Here is a 23,589-nt window from a genome sequence, read left to right on the forward strand (position 1 = left end):
TAAGCCACTATAGGTGACTATATAGTCCAGGCGCTAATATAGGTATTGAGCATGCACTGGAAGTCTAACGCAGTTTGACTTTTGATTATTGTTGGGGCCATATAGTAGATGAAAAATATCGATGTCGTCGCATTTCCGCGGTGGGCATAACATGAGGGGGAGGGGGCAAAGTCGCGCGCGTGGCGATTCACTTTATCGCTTCTAACTCAAAGACAGTAATAGTTAGAGCAATGCTTGAAGCGGCTATTTACAGCTACTTATATTGGCTACAAAAATGTCCTAAGGATAAAAGTCGTACTTCTAACCGTTTCGTTAGAAATAAATTATTTCGGAATATATCCAAATCCACTGAAAATCATATTTGCCACATATTTCTTGTATCTGTAAGACAATTTTATATGTTATAAGAGTAATTATAAAAGTACATAAGTATTGTCATCTGATTTTAATTGGCATAATGTAAGAATTATGTTTAAATCTTCAAAAGATTGACCGATCACTAAATATGTTTAAGTAATAGAGTCAAACGTTATTCCGCAGAAATTACTTCTCACATAATGGCATCAGTTTTGGTAATGTCCCCTCGAATTAGTTCCAACATTAAATGTCTGCATATCCATCGGGAAGTAATTTTGGTAATCTTCAGAGTGATGAATAATGATTCATCAATTTTTGATGTATCTACACCTGGCGTATTCCAAACAATTTATGAACGTAAAGGGTAAAAATGGTACTCATGCAATGCTCGTCAGCATTGATGTTATGCAAATCTCGAAGCAGTTCAGCGCTGCAAATGCAAAAACTGCTCCAAAAAACATGTAACTGTTTATCAAATATTTCTTCTTATTGTTCTTATTGCAAATGTGTTGATAAATGCAGAAACCCATTACAAACTAAAGAGTCTGACGAAGAGAGCGAAGGCGAAAAAGATTTGTGACTGGGTGCCCAAGTACGTGCTGGAAAATTGTAAAATTGACTATATAAAACTATATATATTTATGTAGTAACATACATTATTAAATTTATCTTACAAATATAAAAAATGTGCATCAAATATGATTTTCCATCGAATTTAGATATATTTTAAAATAATTTATTTGTAACAAAACGGTTAGAGGTACGACTTTTATCCTTAGGGCCTTTTTTGTAGGCAATATAAGTAGCTGTAAATAGCCGCTTCAAGCATTGCTCTAACTATTACCGTCTTTGAGTTAGAAACGATAAAGTGAATCGCCACACGCGCTACTTTGCCCCCTCCTCCTCATGTGATGCCCACCGCGGAAATGCGACGACATCGATTTTTTTCATCTACTATATGCTCCCAACAATAATCAAAAGTCAAACTGCGTTAGACTTTCAATGCATGCTCAAACCCTTTAGCGCCCGGCCTAATAGGGAACATATGTACAACTGAACACGTGACAAGCAACCGTGAAAAACAAAAAAACGCGTATAGAAAACTGGAGTGCGTTCAAACCACAGTACTGCTCTAAGGGCGAGCTTACTCGCATCAAAAGTACTACTTCACCAATCTATATAAATAAAAATAATGTTTCTCTGCCTGTCTCTGATACCTGCCTAAACTATTCATCCGATTGCGATGAAACTTTGGGAAATGGTTGTACTGTACGTATGTCCGCGAAGGTTTATGATTTAGTAAAAATTTCCCAAAATTCCCAGGGGACTCATATGTATAAGAACTCTTCCAATAAATAAAAATCTCGTTTTTGATTGATAAATTCTCTTTTAATCATTGAAAATACTTAGTTTTCAAAAATCACTACCCCTTCGCGTTAGCTTGTCAAGGCGAATTGGCGATCTTTGATGATCCCAAACCTTGCAAATCTCGACTGAACAACAAATTTTATACCGTGGGCCCTATTTTGGTTGAGACCGCAGTGTATCTCACCTCTTTCTAAAGATAGAGACGCGATTTAAGCGACCTGTGCCACTTTTTTTTTGAAACTTTTAATACCACAAACAGAATCCATCTAGCTACGTTTGTTTCTGAGATATAGGGTGAAAACGAAAAGTTTGTTTTTTTGGGATGTTATCATACGTTATTACCCATGGGAGATAGAAAAAAGTAATAGCTGGCTATTTTAAGTGGCGTAGTAAAAAAATGTTTGTACCATTTTTTCTGAGATTTGACCTAAAGTTGGTAGCATTTTTTAAATGTAACACCTTGTATTGCATAAGTACATTTTTTGCATTCTTTTCCTTCATTACATTCATATTACATTGAAGTATCTGCTATATATTTTTTTAAATTTCAGCACTGAACCAAAAATAAAACCCTTATTTTTTACGGTTTTTAAATAGTATTTGGTTTTTTTTTTGTTTATTGTACCCGTGGCAACTAAAGCAGGCGATACCAATCAATAAAATAGGTGACGGTCAAGTATGATATGATATATTATACAGGGTGTTTGCTAAACATGAAGACGTAATTCCTTGGTCTATTCAAGCATATTTTACCCTTTGATGATTTTTGAAAAAGTGTTTTGTTGCTAAGATACAGGGCGAAAAAAATACCCATTTTGAGTCAAATGTCGGAAAACGTGGTCGAAAAATTTTTTTGACTATGTAAAATATGATAACATCCCAAAATCACCCTGTACCTTAGAAACAAACGAAGCTAGATTGATTCTGTTTAAGTATTAAGTTTCACGAAACCCGCCGAGATACACTGGAGTTTGCAACCATAATAGGACATACGGTACATGTGATACTCGATTCATTAGCACTACTGAGCAAATGACCTAAAAAATTTTCATACTCAAAGAGAATTAGATCGAAAGCCGAAGGCCGTTATCGGTAAACTAGCCTAAATAAATCCCGAGAAAATGAGGCCGATTCTGTGGGAGGGCAGTGCGTTCAGAAACTAAAATGCTAATGTACAGGCGATCTTGATTCTATCAAAGGCAAAACTTCTCCAAGATCCACTTGGAGAGTTATCTCAAAAGACAGCAAACTTATATACCTGAGATCAGTAATTTATTAGAACTGAGAAGCAAATAGACAGTTCTACCTCTCTACAAGCCGATAGATGAAAATGTGTTCAAAAACCATTCGGTAAAGTTTTTTTTTGTTAATAACGACCCTCATTTTGAGCAAACATTTCCTTACTTTCTGTTTGGCAATTATTTATTATTAATAGAGTTTCTTACAAATGAACATAGTTCCAAGACTATAAATTTTAAGGGCTAATACCTTTTCGATAAATAAATGTTTTTTGGACTTTTGAAATTGTGCTGAATAAAGAAAGTTATTATTAAAACTTCCCAGTGGGAAGCTTTAGAAATAAAATAAAGGTAAAGTCGTTCTAAATGGGCACATCTTACATTCGTACCACACGAATTACTGCATCCTATTTTATTTATAGAATTTGTATAGAATGTTTGTAGTTATTGGCCGAGAAAATGCTTCCGGTTTAAATACCAGAATGAATTGTTTTAATTTCCGCGATTATTTTCGTGACTGCAATGGAGTTCGCTACGAATCAAAAGAAATTTCGCGAATGGATAGAAAATGTCTTACAAATCTAAAACATAAAGAGCATTACATGATTTTGGATCGCATTTTGTGACGTCCGTACACTTTACGTTTTTGTCTAAAATTAAACATCAAAAAAGAAAAAGCGTACCTACTTCTAAGCAATTTGGGTGGTTCACAAAGGATGAGCGTTTTCGATGACCATAAATAGCGATACGTGCGCTGAACTATTTTTGCAAACTAAAGTAGAACTGCGTAGAGTTACAAAAATAAGTTAACTTTTCAAAAACGTGCAAAATGCGTAAGTATGTGACGATAAACAAAATGAAACACGCACCTTTTTAAGGAAAAACTTCAAAGTTGGTAACAATCCATAAAACGCAAAGTGGCGGTTTCCGCAATCGTGATGGTGTACACACTGCACTAAAGGGATGCAAAGACGCTCACTCTCGGTGCGTCGTTTGACGTCACCACCCACAAATTTAGACGGCGACGCCGTCTGTTTCGGTTAACTTTGCAAAAGTGTTTCTACTTTCTAACGCGTATTGCTTTATGTAGACTTTCCGAAACTAGTAGCGTGTCAACAGAGTTGTCTATAAAAAACTTGCAGGTTGCTGACTTTGATTTTATCCTAAATTGTTTTCAAAATAGACATTTCATTGTGCTTAAAATTAGAACAATGCGCACGCGGTGCCATTACAAAAATATTACCTTAGTAGTAGTAGTTGTTGTTGTTGTGGTTCGTCTGACTGTCGACGACGGTGGAGATGAAGTTTGCGTTTCCATTCCAGATAAAATCACCTGAGATCCTATAAATTTGTTTAACAATTTTCGCGCCTCCACGTCTTCGGCTGTGTCGCCCTCTTGAACATCTGCAATCCACGAATCTGAAGAAAGCGGTGCCCGAAAGGCAACTTACCATCATCCGAATTCTTCATACGTGTGATCACATCTTGAACGTCACGTACACGCGTTTGATTATTGAGGAAGGTATCACCACGTCTACCGCTTGAGGTTGTAGTCGTGGTCTTACGAACTGTCGTGGTAACCGCAGCTGAACCTTCTAAAGACTAGTTAGGAAAAAATAAAAGGTTCACGTTGGCTTACCAGGCGAAGGCTCCCTGTCGTCGGGCGAAGACTTCTTAAAACTGGAAGTACGCAAGATCAATCCTGCCTTGGGGTAGGACGTCTGCCTTTCCGTTTTTGAGGTTTCGACTGTAAAGATCACTTAGCAATCGAGGAATTAATGAACGGCGAGGCGACTTACCGGCGTTGTCAATGAATTTCTTCGACATCTGTTTAACGGAACCACGTCGCGTAACGCTCGTCGACGATGACTTCCGGTTTTCGTATTCTTCGATTTTATCGTCCTCGGGATAGTACTAGAAAACAAAGATTGAGTCGGCTAAAGGAATGGAATTTTTATTCACCTCGCAGTCGCTTATAGCCTTCTTAGTTGGAGTGCCCTTACCAAACCTTTGCGTGGTTGTCACGGAAACAAGCCCTTCCGTCTCATCGACCTCTCCTTCGAAATCATTTTGGTCATTGGAATACTTAGTAACACTTATTTCACCAGTAGGTTCATGACCATTTTCGGAGTAATAATGGCTTTTGATAACTGTACCTTGTACTAAAATATCAAGTTATAGTTTGGCTAAGAATTGGCCGCCTACATACCTTTTGTTGTGCCAGTTTGCTTTTGTGCCCTTAGAGCTTTGAGACCAAACAGAGGGCTACCATTTTCATCCGTAGGTCCGACACCGTAACTGGACGTTATAGCATCGGTCGGCTTTCGTTCTTTGGGGGGACTCACTCTTGAGTCCAATTTCTTTGTTGTAGACACAGGTTTAGTCTTCGGTACATCTCCGGAAGATTTCTTTAATGGTCTTTGTGTTACCCACGACGGTTTTTCATCCACTACTTTCTTACTAACCGGCTCTACACGTTTCAATTCGGGCTTAAGCGGTTTACGTTCTGGAGATTTTCGTATTATTTTTGTTTCGGGACTCACTTCTCTGGAGTAAGTTTTGATTTCCGTCGATCGTTTTCGCTCGCTATAGCTGTGCATTGTGTGCTCCTCGTGCGTTGTCGAACTAGGCTTACGTACGACCACTTCCTTATACTTGGGGGAACTAGAACGTGGCGACTTTTTATATAGAACTTTGGGTAGCTTGTGATCGACAATGAGTTGCTTTACAACTCGAATTTGTGAGCGCACCCTTCGTCTTTGCTCGTAGCTCACGGCCCACTCCAGCTGGAAAATTTTGAAGTGAAAACCGGTTCACAGAGACGTCGATACTTACCAGAACTTCCAAAATTTCAATTTCGTAGATGTCTTCGATTTCATTCACAGTTAAGATTTCTTCGATTTCTTCGTTGGTGAACGAACGGTGCTTGCTTGTAGCTTTTTCCGTGTCAACCTTGCGTAGAGACGCCGTAGTGCGTTTTTCGTATACGTCACTATCCGATGGCAGTGGACTTCTAGCCCTTTCTATTGGTCTTGTGTGTGATGGGGACGATTCTCGCGATGTGTCGCGGTCAGGTGAATGTACTGATCGATCAAGCGGCCACATGTAATGAGGAATTTGATCGAGAGCTGGGTCGTGAGGCTTGTGGTGCCTTTCAACGGAGGGGCTCCTAGACCGATCTCTAGGTGACGGCGATCTTTCCCTATACGGACTATGGGGCCGTGGACTTCTATTCAATGGGCGCATATAACCAGGAGTATCGTCTGTTTCCGTAGAGTGTGGCCTATTTATTTTGTCTATAATTAATCGCGTTGATTTAAGTTCATCTTCGAGTATCGGTCTTCGAGGCTTAACAGGCGTTTGGTCTTTTGCGGCATTTTCAAAGATTTCTTTCGCTTTTCTAATACTTTCCGTACTACGAAGACGACCAGTGGTACTTATAACTGTTTTAGTCTCACTATTTTTGCGACTGGATTTCGGGGTTGATGGTTCTGATATTTTTCGTCCATGTTCATCGACTGAAGGTTTACGCCGGTACATATCTTCCTCGGTATCGATTTGCACGCACTCAGTTGTCAACGTAGTACGAGGGGCATCCATTTTACTTAAACTGACTGGAGTTTTATAATTTGGACTCGTATTGAATTTTGTAACCTTATCCGAAACACTTAACAAGCAATTGTCACTTTTGATATTTTCGTCCACTGTAAATTCGGGACGAGTCGCCTTCGGCCTCTGAGGGCTTTGGTGGGTTTTAATTTTTTCGGCAGTTTCTATAAAATGGGAGACCTTCTCCGAGACACTGGTGAACCGTTCGTCCTCGTCTTCGGAATAGTTTTGACACTTGGGACTTTTTGGACGACCAGGGATCTGTTGCGTTACCTTGAGACGATCGATCACGGAACCGCTGGATTTATTTGATCTAAGCTTGTCGGCTTCATTCACAAATTTAGTCACCTTCTCGTTTACGCTCAGTAAACAGTCATCAGTTTCATCGACCTTGTTTAAGTATCCTGTATCTTCAGTTTCAATAACAGGAAGGTCGGACAGTTTCGTTGGTTTTCTACGTCGGTAGGGATCATCCGGTTCACAAATTTCATCGGGATACCGAGGCACACCTTTGTCTTCATTGTCAGAGGCGGGATACGCGTAACTACGATCGGGGGTAGCTTCTCGTGAGGACTTCGACCTTTGAAGGTTAACTATTACTTCTCTTCCATGTTCTAAATCATTACTGATCACGATCGATTTTGTTGTTATAACTTTCTCGGGTCTTTTCGACGTGTCAGTAGGTCTAGTAGACGTTGGAAGACTCGATTTTGGTTTCAATACACGCTCAGGGCTTGTAATGGTGCGCGTTATTTGTCTATCAAAAGTGCGGTCTGTTGATTCTTCATGTTCATCAACAATATAATTTTCATCCACAAATTCTTCGTCAGTTTCCACTTGATCGCGAGGTTTATCCTTGGGCATTGGTTTACTACCTCCCTTAGGTAATGCCTTCGCAGCGGGTTCCTTCGTCTTCTTTTTTGGAACCACTTGAATCGTAGTAGTAACCACGTGCCGAGTAGCATCTGGTTTTGGCTTTACATCGCGAGTTTTTGAAGGTTTTTGATTTCTCACAATCTGCGTGACGGGACTATCCCTATCCGATGAATTCGCTTTGCCAGGTTTCCTTGTAGTTTTGTTAACAAAATGTTTTTCTTCGGTACGATACACAGTAGTTTTATCCGTTTTTGTTCTTTCACGCGGTTCAGAAGGAACTGGTTTATGAGTAGGTTTATCCCTTCCGGTTTTCAAGTCGTTCCTATACACTTTGATATTCAAAGTATAAAAGTCATCATCTCTGCGATAATTGTCTTCGTGATCTTCATGGGGCGTTTGCCTATTTCCGGTTGGTTTTGCTCCCCCAGGTTTCTTTACAGCAGGTTCTTCTTTATTTCTACGATGCACTGTTGCTTTATCCGTTGTCAGGTAAGTGTCTCGAGTCTGAATTGTTTCTTCAACTACCGGTCTCCTGCCAGGGGATCTTCTAGTAATCTCTTCCTTAGGAACACGTTTTTTCGGTGTAGATTCCTGAACGGTTTTACGATCGGGAGATTTTCTAGACGGTTTCCTTTCGTCAGTAACGACTGTTCTGCTTGTAGCAATATAGTGCGTACCTTCAGAATGGTAGTAGGGGCTAACTTCAGGTCGTCTACCTGCAGGTTTCTTAGTCTCATCTATGTCACTGGGATAATCTTCAGGCCGCCGTGGTTCTTCGTATTTAGGCTTACCACCAGGCTTAGAAACCACACGAGTGCGATCAATAGTTGCCTGCGCAACGTAACGTTGTGTTACACGAGATGACGTGTCACTAGGTGTTCTAGGTTTAGAATCGCTCCTTGGTTGCGGTTTCTTAGGTTTATTGTCAGGTTTGGAACTAACACGTGTCTGGACTGTGGTCTGTTGCGAATGACGCTCATCGATTTCTCTTCTGTTGTACGAATCTCGTTCAGGTGACCGACGTTTTGGAACAAAATCGTCTGTTGTCTTCTTTGTAACAGTAGTCTTTTGTGTAGTGGTTTGACCAGTACGAGTTTCTTTGGTGACTCGACTTGACGGCATTGGTTTAGGTTGTTCAGCTATGGGTCGTTTATTAGGTTGACGTGTTGACACTTTCTGATCACTGGTACGACGAATAGTATCCTTTGTAACGTACACTTGTCGTGTTTCTTCTGTATCACTAGGATACTTTTCTGGTTCAAAATGTTTGTTACGTGCTACAGGAGAACCTTTTCTGGGTTTACTTCCAGTGTGGCCAACAGTTTGGGAAACGTAATAGTCATCTGTTTCCTGGGTAATATGTGGACTTTGATCCAATGGTTCTTCATCACTGGAGTCTGACACATCGGTTGGTTGTTGAGGTTGAGGTTCTCCTTCGTACTGAGGCCTAGTTTTAGATTGGATTGTCACACTTGTACAGCTGGTCGTCTCATCGGCAACAAGTCGTCTCCCTGGTTTTGTACTCTTAGGCGTCGGGTGTTTTTCTATTGTAAATTCCAAATCACTTGGTATACGTTTTCGAATCACTACCTCTTCAGCATAACAGTCACTCGTTTCATCAGTTGGATATTCCCTGTCGGGCTGCCCATGTTTTGGTCGTTCCGTGGGCCGTTTTCCTGGTTTTGTAGTTTCGTGATCTCGAACTACGGTTCTCTGTGTATCACTAGGATATTTGTCCGGCGAACGCCCATGCGGTTTTTTACCTTTGGGTTCTGCATCAATCGTTGGTGCCTTTCCTACAGGTGTTGGTAAATGTTTCTTAGAGGTTTCACTTGATTTCGTAGTAACCCGTGCCGTTTCTTCAGTATAGCGTTCATCGGTCTCTTCGGTTTCATATGGATGATCTTCTGGCGCTCTCTGTTTGGGTTTTCCAGCGACAGTTTGCCGAGTATAAAAATCTATTGTTTCCGTATCACAAGGATGTTTTCCATGCGGCATCGGCGTCACCTTTTTAGGTTGATCACCTGGTTTTGTAGACACACGTCCTCTAGTCACGGTTTCCCGTCTTATAATTTCGGAACTTCCAGGCAATTTTTCAGGAGAACGATCTTTTGGTCTCCTATTTTCGGGTCCATCTGTTGCACGAGTAGATGATTTTGTGGTAGTGCGGTTTGTAGTTACCGTTTCGTGGGTGTAACGATCTGCGGTTACCTCTTCGTCACTAGGTAAATCTTCCGGTGCTCGATCAACCGGCCGACTACCTTTAGGATGTTTACCTTGAGAGACTGGCGTCCCCTTTGTAGGTGTTTCACCGCGTTTTGTAGTCACGTGACCTCTAATCACGGTTTCATTGGTTGTAACTACTGAACCTCCAGGATGCTTAATGGGTGAACGATCTTTCGGTCTCCTATGATCGGGAATGTCATCATCCGTTGGCCGAGTAGACGATTCTGTGGTCATACGGTTTCTGGTCACCGATTCTTGAGTGTAGCACTCTTCAGTTTGCTCTTCATCACTGGGTAAATCTTCCGGTGCTCGATCAACTGGCCGACTACCTTTGGGATGTTTTACTTGGGATACCGGCGTACCTCTTGTAGGTGTCTCAACAGGTTTCGTAGTCACATGACCTCTAATCACGGTTTCCTTGGTTGTAACTACTGAGCCTCCAGGATGCTTAATGGGAGACCGATCTTTTGGTTTCCTGTGATGGGGTAAGTCATCATCCGTTGGACGAGTAGACGATTCTGTGGTCATACGGTTTCTGGTCACCCTTTCTTGAGTGTAACACTCTTCAGTTTGTTCTTCATCACTAGGTAAATCCTCTGGTGCTCGATCAACTGGCCGACTACCTTTAGGATGTTTTCCTTGAGGTATCGACGTACCTCTTGTAGGTGTCTCAACAGGTTTTGTAGTCACATGACCTTTAATTATGGTGGTTGTAACTGCTGAACCTCCAGGATGCTTAATAGGAGACCGATCTTTTGGTTTCCTGTGATCGGGTAAGTCATCATTCGTTGGACGAGTTAATGATTCTGTGGTCATATGGTTTCTGGTCACCGTTTCTTGAGTGTAACATTCTTCGGTTTCCTCTTCGTCACTGGGTAAATCTTCTGGTGCTCGATCAACTGGCCGGCTACCTTTAGGATGTTTTCCTTTAGTTGTCTCAACCGGTTTTGTAGTCACATGACCTTTAATTACGGTTTCCTTCGTTGTAACCACTGAACCTCCAGGATGCTTAAGGGGAGAACGGTCTTTCGGTTTCTTATCATCATCGGTTGGACGAGTAGATGATTCTGTGGTCATACGGTTTCTGGTCACCGTTTCTTGAGTATAACATTCTTCAGTTTGCTCTTCATCACTGGGTAAATCTTCCGGTGCTTGATCAACCGGCCGGCTACCTTTAGGATGTTTTCCTTGAGAGACTGGCGTACCCTTTGTAGGTGTTTCGCCGCGTGTTGTAGTCACATGACCTCTAACCACGGTCTCCTTGGTTGTAACTGCTGAACCTCCAGGTTGCTTAACGGGAGTATGCTCTTTCGGTTTCCTATGATCGGGTGTGTCACCATCCAATTCCGTGATAATACGGTTTCTGGTTACCGTTTCTTGAGTGTAACGTTCTTCTGTTTCCTCTTCATCACTGGGTAAATCTTCCGGCGCTCGATTACCTATAGGGTACTTTCCCTGAGGTATCGGCGTTACTTTTTTAGGTACGCCACCCGGTTTTGTGCCTCTTATCACGGAATCCTCTGTTGTAATTTCAGTGCCTTGGGGTTGCCTGTGTTTTGGTGTATCATGATCCGTGGGATGAGTAGATGACTTTGTAGTAGTACGATTTGTAGTTTCTTGGGTGTAACGTTCTTCTGTTTCTTCGTCGTGGCTAGGGTAATCTTCTGTATCACCTGGTTGTCTATCTTTGGGACGCTTGCGCTGAGGTTCGTTACCGGGTTTTGTTATTCTAATCACAGTATCTTGCGTTGTAATTTCTGAATCTCCAGGATATTTTTTTCTTGGCTTCCTATCTTCAGACGTGTCATCATCCGTTGGATGAGTAGACGATTTTGTGGAAACTCTAGTCACCGTTTCTTGAGTGTAACGATCAGTTGTTTCGTTATCGCTAGGGTAATCATCAGGGGTTCGATCAACTGGCCGACTGGCGTTAGGATGCTTTCCTTGCGTTACTGGTGTTACTTTTTTAGGTTCGTCACCGGGTTTTGTAATCACACGGCCCCTAATCACGGTTTCGTTTGTAGTAATTTCAGTGCTCCCAGGTAGACGTCCATGCGGTCTCCTATGGTCAGGCAAGTCATCTTCTGCTGGGCGAGTAGATGATTTTGTGGTGACACGGTTTCTAGTCACCGTTTCTTCAGTATAACGATCTTCGGTTTCTTCTTCGTTTCTAGGGTAACCTTTGGGCTGCTTTCCTTGAGGTGCGTCACGGCCTCTAATTACGGTTTCTTGTGTTGTAACTTCAGTGCTTTCAGGGAAACGCTCTTTTGGTCTTCTATGTTCGGGCAAGTCATCATCAGTGGGACAGGTGGATGATTTGATGGTACGATTTGTAGTGACCGTTTCTTTAGTGTAACGCTCGTCGGTTTCTTCACCGTCGCTAGGGAAGTCTTGATCAACTGGCCGGTTACCCTTAGGACGCTTTCCCTGAGACGTCGGCGTAACTTTTTTGGGTTCGTCACCTGGTTTTGTAATCACATGACCTCTGATCACGGTTTCGTCGGTTGTAATTTTTGTACCTCCAGGATATTTTTCGGTTGGGCGACCTTTTGGTATATACTCATCCGTTGGGTGAGCGGGGGATTTTTTGGTTACACGATCCGTCGTCACGGTTTCTTGTGTATAACGCTCATCGGTTTCAGTGCGAGGATAGTCCTCCGGTGTTCGACCCACTTGCGGTTTCGTTACCTTTTTAGGTGTTTCGCCAGGTTTTGTATTACCCCTAATTATTGTTTCTTCCGTTATCTCTCTGCTTCCGGGATAACGACCTCTTGGTGTCTCGTCATCCGATGGACGCTTTCCTTTTTGAGGGGTATAACTTGTTTTAGTAGTGACACGGTTTCGAACCATCGTTTCGTCAGTTTCGCTACCGTAATAGTCGGGTGCACGATCACCAGGCCGCCCAGGTTGCCCTTTGCCTTTCTCCGGAGTTCTTCGTGTTACATCCACAGGCCTATTGTAGTCACCCGGAGAGTCCTTTTTGACTGTTTTGTGCTCAGTGAATTCTTTCTTTTCGGTCGTTCGTCTAACTTGAGAGGGGTACTCCTGAATTTGGTGTCCCGATTTTTTTTCCGGCGACTTTCTGTCTTCCGGCGTCTTTTGAGTTTTGTTCTCCTGGTTTATGCCCAGTATCTGGCGACAACGTTCTTCGTACGTATCCCTGCGCTTCAATGGTTTTTCAGGCTGTTGGTCCTTTTCGGGATGTTTTTTAGTAGGCGACTTCGTAATAGATCCATCCGGAACGCTTTTGGGCCTAGATGTAGCGTGTGACGGAGTTCTTCGTTCTGGGGAATGCTCATCCAGATCAGTCACCTCGACTTTCCTAACGAATTCAATGTCACTTGCGGAGGTTGTTGGTGAGACGCTCCTAGAACGTGGACGTCCCTTCGTTTGTCGCGTTATGGTGCCGCTATCATAGGTTGTTCTGGTTTCTTTCGTATCGGTATTGTGCCGTCTAGTGATGGTACTGGTTCTACTGTCAGTGGAAGGTTTCTTGGGGATGGGCCTTTCTATTTTCTTTATAGGCGAAGATTCACGCGAGTCCGGTCTGTTTTTGGTAGGCGAAAACCTCGAAGGCTGTTTCCGATCAAGCGACGATGTGTCAGGGTGCCTGCTATACGGATAATTTTTGTCTGGGCTAGTGCTGCTACGTAAAGAGGAAGTGCTCGATTTTAGGCTACGTACACTTCCATGTTTACGTTCGCGATCTGGACTGGCTCTTAGCGAACGAGCAAACGCATCGTGCGTGGGACTGATATCTACACTAATCCTTTTGGCCGTGTAGTCCGTTTTGTAGGTGGTCTGCGACGTGACCGATGTCACCTTCTCGGTTTGTGGTTTCACAACTATCGTCGTGTTAATCTTATCGGGTTGTTTGTCTGTGGTGGTCGTGGTTGTTATGGTTCTTTGGACAACTGTACTGTCGCTCATCGGTTTAGGCGTGGAATACTGATTAGGAACGATTTCTTGTTCAGGTGGACGGTAATTAGTAGGCGTTCTCTCTTCAGTAGGTTTACAGTCTCCAGGTTTACGATTATTAGGAAGATATCCTTGAGGAATTTGCTTATTTGAGGATGGCAATAGAGGTTCACGCGGTTCTTGTGGGGACTTTCCAACATCCGACTTTACGGTTTCCACAATCTCGTTTTTAGTATGCATTGTTGTCATGTGTACTGGAGTAGAAGGTATACCGTCATCTGGTTGTTGTCCACTTGGAGTAACCTTTCCACGCGGAGGTTCAGATCTAGCTTCTTTTGTAACTTGGTACTTTACTTCTTGATTTTTTTCTGTAACATAATGGTCATGTTGTCCACTTGGAGTAACCTCTGCACGTGGAGGTTCAGATCGAGGTTCGTTTGTAACTTGGTACCTTACATCTTGATTTGTTTGTGTAATATAATAGTCATGTTGTCCACTTGGAGGAACCTCTGCACGCGGAGGTTCAGATCGAGGTTCGCTTGTAACTTGGTACCTTACATCCTGATTGGTTTGTGTAATATAATAGTCATGTTGTCCACTTGGAGTAGCCCCTGCACGCGGAGGTTCAGATCGAGGTTCATTTGTAACTTGGTACCTTACATCTTGATTTTTTTGTGTAACACGATGGTCATCATGCGTCACCTTTGTGATTTTTGAATTAGTCACAGTTTTGCTTTCAATATTACCAGAAGTACGGACAACTTCATTTACCGCAGGTTGTTCTCTGGGGTTATACTCTTTTTCATTGATAATTTTCGTAAGGTAGACATCATCTTTTTTGTCATGGATTACTTTTTTGTTCACGTGATCTTCAACTGAGCGAGTCGTGCTCACTTCCTCATCGACGCGCCTATTGTCAGTACTATGTCGTTGACCCGTAGGTGATTCTCTTGGCCTCTGGTCGGAGCCATCGCGAATAACATACCGCTGGTCTAAATTGGTAGTGTCATTTCGACGGGTTTGATAGGATTGCGAATCATTTACCGTTTTGGTTGTCGACGTATGAAAATTCTGTTGATTAATTTTCGAGGAAACGCCTTTTGTTTCATAACGAGTGGTGGTGACTTTGGTACCGTCAGCAAGTGTACGTGTTTCGGTTGTTACGGTTGTATTACCGTCAATGTAGTTTGGGCTACGTTTTAATTCCGCTGGCACGTCAGTGGTATAGGTTTTTCTAACGACCAACTCTTGACTGTCAGACCTTGGTTTTGAGTCAGAGGTTGCGTGATGTTGACTCACGACTCTTGAGGAACTACTCGTACTAGTTGAAGATGATTGAAAACTGCTGTTATCATCGCCCCCCTTCGCATCTTGTCGTAATACACTTTTTGAACTGGTCGAAGCCGATTTTGTAAAATTATTGTCGTCCCCATCTTGAAACACACTTGACTTTTGCTCGCATTGAGCAGAATAATTTGCCACGCCTTTATCAATCTTTTCCGAACTCGATGTGCTTGCAATCTGCATGGACGTATGCGTTTTTCCATCTTGACTAACTTCATTTTTCGATACGACATTCCACCCTTGATTATCTCCACGATTGGTTTCTACTCTTAGGTGTTAATGGTTAACTTAAAATTGATGTGTACTCACCAACCACTCTAAACTGATGCATATCCTTCGTCGGCGATTCCGAATCGCGTATTTCCTTGCTCTTCAGACTCATAAAACCTTGATCGAGAAGCGAATCTGCATGAGTGGGCACATTTCCCTCTTTTATTGATGATGCTTGTTGAGTAGTGCGAATTTCCGTTCCAGAATCAGTGCTGTTGTAAAAGTTTCGAAGACGTTCCTCTCGCAGCTTATACATATGGGAACGAATCTCTTTCTTTTTTCCGAAATCTTCAGTATCTTGCCACTAAAAATTTGAAAATAGAAAATTAATGTACTGCCAAGAAATTCCATTCCCATTATTGTTACTTCCCAAAACATTTTCTTATAATTAGACAGACATTTGCATTTATACAAAAAAAGGCAATCTATACTGATTCAGGTTTTTATTTTTGTCGGTTGATGACGTTGGTGTAGGATGATATTAGAATATTAGATTTCAACAAGTGGGCCCACAAATTTAAATTCATAATCTTAGTAGTTAAGATATTAATTACACCCGAGGTTAAAAATAGCTGATTAGTAGTAACCGGACAATTAGCCGTCGTCAATCACTTTCGTCAAATAATTATTAGGTACTCCACCTACACAAAGCGTTGTTAATATTGCGATTGTGAAATGACACACTTTTTTAGTGTGGAATTATGTAAATTAGACGCCCCAAAGCGAAAACACCTCAAGTGACCTTTTGTTTACCATTTGGCGGAGGACTTCTTCGTCGTTTGTGTGGTACACGTCTCCAGACGTTTCGGCTGACATAGCCTAACAATTTCAAACCTGCAATGTTAATGAATATGTTACTTTGGGTAATTGACGAAATTACTGCAATAATACAAGACGAGACGTCTGAGTGGTGAGCGCGAGGTAATTAATTAAGGGGCATGCTCTTCAATTTACATACTTAGAAAGTTGGCGCCTACGTAGTTAACCGTAATGTGCCCACAAACCATAAAGTGTTCGCAGAAATCGGAGCAAACAAACCCTGACTTGGTGCGTCAATCTTATACACAAATATAATTAATTCAACTTCACTGCAGGGTGTTAAAAATCTCTGTGGGCATTATGGGGAATCTTGGTGTTGGAATCTATTGTTCTGACAACTAAATGGGCGTTCAATACCTCAGGTACTTCTCTGTAAAAGGACTCGTAATGTTTACTTTAGAAGTTCAATTGCAATTTACTTGTACGCAGGCTGCATTTCTGATCAAACGGATAGCACACCGACATACAATACAATTTTGCATTTATTTTTCTGAAAGTACTGTAACATTATGGCGCCCTCAAAGTAAATACGACCGTAAGCCTAAATTATTGTGGACTATTCTCAGTCATCACCCCTGTATATGAATGTGAATGTCGTTCAATAAGAAAATCAGAACTGACATTGTGGATTTACACATACTAACAATTAATACTTTATGATATACTGTGGTATAAATAACACTAACCAATAACAATAAAATACATATGATTTCTGCAAGCATATTTACATCAAAGGTATATTTTTGTGAGCAATGTGTTGTAGAACTTCATCTTTAGTTTTATTAATTTTTATTTGCGTTATTTCTCGTTTTATTATTGTGCTTGTTAATTAATTGTTGTTAATAGTTCTGAAAAATGTCTGAACAAGCTTTGCAATGGATTGGGAGATTTGGAAAGCGCCCAGATCGTCTCTGATTGGAAAGACGTTAAACACCTCTGGAAATAAAATTTAGAAAACTTCCGCGCCTTTAGTCTTCTTTAGGGAACACTGGCGCCTTTGTGGGGTTTTGTGACGTTCTAGAAACCTTCCATAACAATTTCTGGGCTACGTATACATTATTTCAACTCTGAACCTCCTATATTCAATTCTTAAATATACAAGTCAATGCATTGATATGCCGGACAGTTATGCAACTCACCTTACTCACATTAGACAGTAATGTAAACAAAAGAAACTTAATAATTATTTGTATGTTTAGAGTTAAAATTTACGCACTGTATGTTCTTTTCAGAGCTTTGTAGAGCTTGACAGAATGTTGTAGTCCTCGAGCCTTATGATCGATTAATTATAGAAATGACGCCTAGATGGTGCTTTTAAAGCAATCGAAAATTATCTAGAACTATCAAAAACTCTCCGCCGTGAAAAACAAATGCATTGGTTTCCAAAGCTGTTGAAAGATTTTAAACGATTGGAGACACTGGAAAAACGATGTAAAGCTCTGGAAGGTTTGCATAGGAAGGCATTGCATCGTCTTGCTTTCTATATTGATTCTCCGACAGACCGGAAATCTCTGTGGTAACCTTTGAAGAATTTTTTGGGTACCTTAACTGAGCGGAACATTATATAAAAATTAACAATTCTACATTTTGGACTCTTTCATGGGATTTAGAACCGTTTCTGGGAATCCACTGGTTTCCCGACATTAAATGATCCCAGCGACCGCTCCGTTTAGTTATCGGTATCGATAATCCTGAAAATTTAAACCCTGATGCGATTGGCAAAGGAAATTGAACATACAAAATAACAAATGATTTTTGTATGAGCTTGCAATGGACTCTATGAGCGCTAAATTCAATTTAAACATTGGCGGGTTTTATCTCTTTAAAAAAGGCGCTCACTTTTCGCGCAATATTTGTTCCGCGATTTTTTCTTTCGTTGTATGCGAGAAGGAAATACATAAGTCCCGTTGTTGAACTCCCTCAGATGCAAGAATTGCAATGAAGTGCACTCGTTGGTGGTTCGAATGTTTTTTTGAGTTAATCAGGTGATGTTGTTTGTTTCTTTTTGTCTTTAGTTTGTTACCGTGTATTTAAATGATGGCGTTGCATTATTTGCCAAATTAATGTCATTGTAGGTAAAAATGCATTAGGCAAAATTGTACCGAAGCACCCGTTTTCCGCCTTGACGTTTACCTTTTTTAGTGATCACTCTGTAGATCAACACCCTGTATCTGGAAAGGTTTTAAGTTGGGCGCGCCGAAAGTATTGGTTCTAGGAGGTGAAGAAGCTAAAGGCAATTGATTTAATTTCTAGAGTTGTGTTTCAGCCGCCGTGCCGTTACCGTAAATAAAACTGCAATTAATTCGCCGTTTGCAACCCTTCCCGTCAAGATATTTCCATTGTCTTCGCCTTCATCATCAATAAGCAGCTGCATTAGCTCTTAAAAAACCTCATTATCGTTAATGACCTTACCAAAACCCATGTAAGCCATCGTGAGGAACAAAACATAAGACCAACAGCCGAAAATGAACAAGAAGGTCTTCGCTTTTGATTGATAGGTATGCTTGATGGTTTAGGAGCGTTAAACGGCCGTCCTTTTTATTGTAATGTTTGTTATTTTTATGTTATGTTATAAATATTTATTGTTTAGGAATTTTAGTAGAGCCTATGATACGATATTTCATAATTTTACTCTACATTGTAATTTATTCTGATTAAATTTCTGTTTTTAAAGAATCTACTCGTTTTACTTGATCCTCACTCCTACAAGAACGCATAATTCCGTTAATTAACTAAAATAATAATTGTAACTGTTACTTATTTCACGCTCAATGTTTTTTTTCGGCTATTATACGCACTACATGTTGTTGTGTTATTTTGTTTTAGTTGTAACTTGAAAGAAATTATAGAGCGTCTGGATGTGACAATTTTGTTTAGTTCAATTAATTAACCGGGGGGGTTATTAATAATTTGAGACACAGGATTGCGTAAATTTCATGTTATAGTTTTGGTTCAATTTCTTAGAAGTGTTCTGTTTTTATTTTATTCCTAGAATTTTTTTCGATGTAAATTTCTTTTTAAATTTTATTTGCCGTTAACGAGGTATAGCGCGAAGTAGAGATAAGGTTCTTCGCAGAATTGCCGGGCGTACGTGCCGTTTAGCAAGAAGTTGAAAAATCGACGCTTCGCGTGATTGGCGGGCGGGATGTTGAAGAAAGGAGAAGGGCTTTTGGCTTAAATAGAAAATTTTTGAAGAGAGCGGGGCTTTTTGGTCGTTACAAAGCCAACCGGCGCTTCTTCGGTTACGTTATTTTTTGAATTTTGTGGAAGTTTCTTGCGTAGTGGATCCAGGTTTAATTAGAATTTTGTGTCTGCCGTTTTAAGAAGAATTATTGAGAAGTTTAAGAAGTTTGTCGCCGTCCTGTTTTTTTTTTATTTTTTGCGGAAACACGGAAGTTTTGAATTTGTGGGTACCCGAAGAGAGAAGACGTCGGTGTTTGAGTGTTTGGTTTGCGTGTTTGTGTACGGATACCTCTTTTTATCGGAGTACGTTACTCGGACTAATTTTAAAAGTAAGTAGTAGTTAGTGTTTTGTTTTGTCTTGTTTTTTTTGTAATGTTTGAGTAATTTGTTTTTTTTTTGTGTGTCATTTATCTGTTTAAAATTGTAACAATTTGTAAAACAGAAATTTACGCAATTTTTTGTTTGAAATTAAACCAGTCATTGCAATCCAGGTTTTGTTTATTAGAGTCAAGGAGAGGTAATTGTCGGCGTCTCTTACTTTGTTTCAAGTTGATTAAATCTGGGGGTAAAGTTTCATATTGGAATTTAAGGATTTGGTTAAGCCACCTATTTATGTCATTGTTGGAATGCTGTAGGGTGGCAGAATCCAGCTGGACCTTGAGATGCGGATAAAAATTTTGTTTTCATTTTAATTACAACTGAGCTAGCTAGAGGGAAATCGTGGGATTCCCAGAAGTGTAAGTTAGGTCTCACAACAATGTATATACCTAATCTAATATTGTCCTAGTTTATGGAACTATTCTTTGACAAGAAATTATTATTATTATAAGTAATCTTCTGGAGACTTTTTAAATCACACCGTAGAAGTAGTACTAGTATTTTGTTATTCAGGTTAGCTTTGTTCTAGACTCTAGACGATCATTGTGTGATGAGGGTCAGTTAGCTTTGGAGGGCAAGTTTTGATTTTAAATCTTGAGTTGCGCCGTCTCTCGGGGCGGGCCTGGGGCAATAAAATCTAATACAGTTTTTCAAATATATCGTCCCTCATGCTGCAATTTACATGAACATTCCTGCGTACCTTTCAACTAGGAGTCGGTGAAGATTGTAACCTGCTAAAATAATTTTAGCCCCTAGAAATTGTCCGATTTGTCTAGAAGGCGTTCCCGAGCCCCTTACTATTTTTCAGCATCTCTTAAAACTGGACTGTAAAGCATCGTAAAAAGCATAAATTGCTCCGTAAAGGGTCTAGAAACTTTTAACAGTTACATAAAAAGCTTTGACAACGTCTTCACGTGTTCTGTAAGGAAGATTAGACATTCTAAAATAGGACTATTGTGGGGTCAAGAGTCACGAAGGGAGGAAGAAGAAGCTGGAGAAGTCGGATCAGAACGACTGAATTGTGAACATGTTTTTTTGTTGTAAATTACAGTAGTGATAAACTTAATTCGAAAGTTAGTTTATTTGCCTAAAAATGCCTACACTATAGAGTTCTTCAAAGCGCAATTCACTTAAAAGGGTTTAGTTAGAGAGTTGTTTAGGTTCCATCCGGAACTTTTTAGGATTTTCTAATGGAGATTCTATAAAACCCCGTATAAGTCCCTCTGAAACCCTGAAAAGGACTTAAAAGTTATGAAAAGCAAATCGAAAGCTTTAGTAGGTTCCTGCGAAGTACTGAAAAGGGTTTAAGCAGGTTTGGGAGAGTAGTGGAGGGTTTTGGAAAAACATTATAAAGCTTTTGATAGTTGCAGGAACTGTTTATACGGTTTTCTAGGGCCTTTTAGCGCTATATTTGCCTTTTTATGGATATTTCGATTTCCCCAGCTAAGAATCCCCAGTATCTGCTAAAACATACAAAGTACTTGTGTGTTCTATAAAGTCTTCTAGTACCTACGAGTACTTCAATAGTTTTCTGTGCGGTTATAACCTTCTAGCTTTACACCCTTTCTAGGGGTAATTTCTCGAAGGTAATGTACATTTAATATATCGCATTTGAACATTTGAAGATAATGTTACATTTTTATCTGCGACGATTTGTGTGTCGGCGGTAAGGAGGGCATGTTTGAATACCCACAAACAACGATCGTATACTGTTTTTAACTAGAAATGTTACTATACCAGAATTACAGTGGATTGCGTAACGAAACCGCAAAATAGATCAATAATTAGAGCGAATTCTGTTTGTGTGAATTTTTTCTTAAAGAATTATAGCATTTATAAGTAGGTAGTTAAGCCGGTGATCGAAGAATGGTACCGGATCTTAATTTGCGAAATATTGAAGGAAAAGTAATTCAAGGAAATTACAAAATTTCTAATAATAGGTATACGTAAATTCTGAAAACGACCAAAAAGATCTGACAATTCCATTGGTCTAAGAAGAGAATGGAATAAGCATTCAAATGATGATGAATAAAAGTGACCCAACACGCTATGTCGCTATCCCAATTTTAAGGAGGCGGCCACTATGCTTAAAGGGTTGAAATGAAAACTTGAGGTGAACTTAGGTTGCTTCTTCCATACAAAGTACTGTTTTCTTAATTGGGTCATCTTGTAAGATTCGATGAATTATGTTTGCAGTCATTTGTGGATTTTCGGAAACAAACTAACTCACCTAGTCTAAAAAGTTGTGCTGACACAAGATGCAATAATTTGGAAACTGGTATCAGCAAACGGGCACAAATGCGACCATAATCCATCCACAAAAAGAGTATTTGGGTCCTTAAAGAATCTGATTACCAATGACAGAAGATTGAATAAGGTAACTTTGCATTGAAATCAATTTTGGGGCAACCTATAAGGGTTAAAACGCTCCCTAAATGTCTAGACCTGCATTCCAAAATCTGGGTGTTTCTTAGATGAGATTAGGAACAGCAGTTCTATCAATCGAATCTAGTCATTACTCATTTACTAATAACAATCGTCATTTTTCAATATCCCAAGACAGGGCTATGTACCAATACTTGATGGTTGCGAAACAGGGGTGGGCAACATTTCCAAAATAGGAGTTGTGAATAACACAGCGGTTCGAAAAAAAAAACTGACAACGTGCCGGTCGGCAGCAACTCGTCACGTTTCATTTAGAATTATGCAAATAAGTAATGTACACTAATAGCGCCATAAATGGAAATTTAAATTGAGAGGTGCTTTGGCATTAGTACTCTCATTTCAAGTCGTCTCATCGATACAATTTTAATTAAACCGATTTATATGAATAGCATTCGATTGATACACAAGTCATGTTCGCACCAAGATCATATGTAACAATAAATATGTACGAAAATAACACATGGCGACTGCACATTTCTCCATAAAATCATAAATATTGATGCAATACTGTCCCATTTATCCATTTAAGGTGTTGCACTGCGTATGGTAAGATTTGTGTTTAAAGTCACTTGGCCATGGCTTAAACGGGAGTTGCGCAACGTCCTCGACAATGTCTTATAACAAGAATATTTGGCCTCAGATTCTAAAATTCTCAGAAAGGAAAAATTTCTTAGTTCACTAACCTGGTCTACATGATTAACTCTCCATCAGGAGACGGAGAAAGTCGCACATCTTTATTGAATTACCTTAATAGTAATAAATGTTCAATATGATGCGGTCGTATACATAACTATTACATTTACTGCTAACATTTAAACATGTAGATTTACAATTGGTGAAAATAAGTATTTAGATATTCATTAACGATGTGTTGCAATTAGATCAACAGAAGAAGTACTGTGTGTTTTACGAGACCATAACAAAAAAATAAAAAAAATGAAATAACGTTTTCGCCTAGGACATTTTCCATGAATTGATCAGTACTTTCCGAAAGTTCTTATAACGGACTATTTATGTGTGCAAAGGAAAATAAGTTATGGCGTAAATATTTTTATAAATAAAGTCTTCGCATGCGATATGTTTGCCTTTACTACAAGAATTAAAAAATTAAAATTAAAATTTCAAAAAACATCTCCATAAATAAGAAAGTTGAAAGACTGCGCATGCGTACATTAATCGTCAATATTTTCGTGATTGAAGTGCCAGAGTTATTAGCTACCGAATGCAAAGAACCAGAAACAATAAACATAAGATAGAATATCATACTAGTGAAAAAACACAAAATAATTTTTAAAGAATTCCTGATCTTGATACGTTTCTACGTGGGGAAACTTTCTCATATAGTCTTTTTTTTCCAGAAACCTTCCCGCTGCCGGCCTGGAATCAAAATAGGCCGTGCCTTCACCGTTCAAGTCAATATACATTCTCGAATATAGGTATTGCCTCTTTAGAATAATTCGACTGTGTACTGCTTTTTAGAATTGTGTAGATTGAAACTGCCCTTTCTTATCCTAAACTATGTGGAGTCAAAGAAATGAAAGCCTCAACTAGTTTGAAA

At 39.9% G+C, this 23,589-nt stretch overlaps 1 protein-coding gene across 3 annotated transcripts in view; it reads right to left on the reverse strand.

Moving 5' to 3' along the window:
• The window catches only part of LOC116178096 (titin-like), a 37,735-nt gene that overhangs the window by 6,793 nt on the left and 7,353 nt on the right, over positions 1–23,589 (reverse strand). Inside the window, exons 2-10 of one of the 3 annotated variants that reach the window (XM_031497417.1) lie at positions 15,960–16,040; positions 15,246–15,510; positions 5,799–15,199; positions 5,173–5,749; positions 4,926–5,125; positions 4,763–4,877; positions 4,603–4,710; positions 4,415–4,555; positions 4,207–4,367 (exon numbers count right to left, since the gene is read on the reverse strand). In XM_031497417.1, coding sequence (XP_031353277.1) covers positions 4,207–4,367; positions 4,415–4,555; positions 4,603–4,710; positions 4,763–4,877; positions 4,926–5,125; positions 5,173–5,749; positions 5,799–15,199; positions 15,246–15,510; positions 15,960–16,022 — 11,031 coding nt within the window. In that variant the 5' untranslated portion in view covers positions 16,023–16,040. Of the gene's footprint in view, positions 1–4,206; positions 4,368–4,414; positions 4,559–4,602; positions 4,711–4,762; positions 4,878–4,925; positions 5,126–5,172; positions 5,750–5,798; positions 15,200–15,245; positions 15,511–15,959; positions 16,041–23,589 lie in introns of all 3 variants that reach the window. The other 2 variants (XM_031497416.1, XM_031497418.1) reach the window with 2 other exon arrangements.

This window comes from Photinus pyralis, unplaced genomic scaffold (genome assembly GCF_008802855.1).
Source record: "Photinus pyralis isolate 1611_PpyrPB1 unplaced genomic scaffold, Ppyr1.3 Ppyr1.4_LG8, whole genome shotgun sequence".
Lineage (NCBI taxonomy): Eukaryota > Metazoa > Arthropoda > Insecta > Coleoptera > Lampyridae > Photinus > Photinus pyralis.